Source organism: Otolemur garnettii, unplaced genomic scaffold (genome assembly GCF_000181295.1).
Source record: "Otolemur garnettii isolate 467f Iridium unplaced genomic scaffold, OtoGar3 scaffold00325, whole genome shotgun sequence".
Classification (NCBI taxonomy): Eukaryota; Metazoa; Chordata; class Mammalia; order Primates; family Galagidae; genus Otolemur; species Otolemur garnettii.
This window is the reverse complement of record NW_003852720.1, coordinates 315,599-317,487: the sequence shown is the minus strand read 5'-3', so window position 1 is coordinate 317,487 and position 1,889 is coordinate 315,599. Positions and strand designations below refer to the sequence as shown.

General features: G+C 44.2%; 1 protein-coding gene across 1 annotated transcript in view; it reads left to right on the top strand.

The window, feature by feature from the left end:
* The window catches only part of PRDX1 (peroxiredoxin 1), a 27,919-nt gene extending 26,543 nt beyond the window's left edge, over positions 1-1,376 (top strand). Inside the window, exon 6 of the mRNA XM_003803536.3 lies at positions 1,003-1,376. Within this exon, the coding sequence (XP_003803584.1) occupies positions 1,003-1,088 (86 nt within the window). The 3' untranslated portion in view covers positions 1,089-1,376. The remainder of the gene's footprint in view (positions 1-1,002) is intronic.
* The last annotated feature ends 513 nt before the right edge of the window (positions 1,377-1,889 follow it).

Below are 1,889 nucleotides of genomic sequence, written 5' to 3'. Positions count from 1 at the left end.
TGTTGTTTGGCGGGTCCGGGCTGGGGATTCGAACCCGCCACCTTAGGTGTACGTGGCTGGCGCCTTAGCCGGTTGAGCTATAGGCACCGAGCCATTAACAAATCTTAATATTCTTCTATATATACTTAACACATTAATTTTAGAACAAAATTTATGGTTGAAAATGCCTATGGCTCAAGGAGTAGGGCGCCAGCCCCATATACCAGAGGTGGCGGGTTCAAAACCGGCCCCAGCCAACAAACCAACCAAACAAAAACTGTTAATTTCTTTAAATTTCAGGTTTTATGTGAATAAATTAGGCATAATTGTGTATTAGGGCTATGGTGAGGATTAAATTACTTAAGATTTATAAAGTAATTAGATTTACACTAAAAGGATGAATGATCTTAGACCACAGGGTAGGTTTCCTGGTGTTTTGAGTAGTTGGATTTTTTTTAATTATTTTATTTTTTTTGAGACAGAGCCTCAAGTTGTCTCCCTGGGTAGAGTGCCATGGCATAGCTCACAGCAACCTCCAACTCCTGGGCTCAAGCGAATCTCCTATCTCAGCCTCCCAAGTAGCTGGGACCACAGGCACCCGCCACAACACCCAGCTATATTTTGGTTGCAGCCATCGTTGTTTGGCGGCCCGGGCTGGATTCAAACCCACCACCTTAGGTGTATGTGGCTGGCGCCCTAGCCACCTGAGCCACAGGCGCCGAGCCTAGTTGGACTTTATTTAGGGCAAGTGTCTTCATACTATGGCCTGTGGGCCACATGCAGCCTGCCTAGGACATTTATCTGACAGCCAGGTGTTTTTGCCACTGCTGCCTGTCTTGCTTAGCAGCCGACTCATCCTGGGCCCCGCAGTCTGGCCCTCCAACGGTCTGAGAGACAATGAACTGGCCCCCTGTTTAAAAAGTTTGATGACACTTGATCTAGGGCATAGATCTGGTTTAGAGGCATAGGAGGAAGTACATACCACTTGACAGGTTATTAATTTGTGGTACCTTTCTCTTACAGTGTGCCCAGCTGGCTGGAAGCCTGGCAGTGATACCATCAAGCCTGATGTCCAGAAGAGCAAAGAATATTTCTCCAAGCAGAAATGAGCACTGGGATATTTTAGTGCTGGGCTGCAGTGGCAGCCATGAGAACAAAACCTCTTTTGTACTTTTTTTTTCCATGGGTAAAACACAAGACTTTAGGTTCAGACAAGAAGTGGTGTATTATAAGACAGGCCTTTCTTATGGGGGTTTGAGATGCCAGATTTTGTTCCCTTGGTGGGAATGGCTTGAGTTGTGTTGTGGGACAGGCCATCTGATCTGTATAGTCTATCTGTTAGTAGAGGGCATCAGCCCATGGATCCTTTGTAGTTTCTATTAAACTTTAATTGAGACTTTGATGATTCTTCATTTTAGAAGGCATTAGATTTTAAGAAGAATTACTCTGCTTTCCCTTTTTAGGGGGAAATGAGAGCTACCTTAGATTCAGTGGGGACTTAGATTGGAGGGAAATGCAGATGGACAGGGGGGATGAAACTGAACCAAGGTGTCACATTGTGTTTTACCATATGTGGAGAAAAGAGCAAACCATGCTGTAGTGTTAGCTGGGGCACTTCAACTTACGTCATAGGTTGAGTTGCAGGTTAAGGTCCTAGTGAAATTACTTGGACACACCTACATTTACACTACTGAGAGGGCCACATAGGAACCAGAAGCTTGGCGGCCTCTAATAAGTGCTGGGTACTTGTTCTGTAAAAGAACATAGCTGAAGGTGGTGGTGGTGTTGCCTTTCTCTTTTTAACTGAAATGGGAAAAGAAGACAAATACAGGTCTCCTGGCCTTGAGTAAGGCTTATAGTAGAAATAGTACAGTATTAAACACTTTTTAATCTTTTTTTTTTTTTTTTTT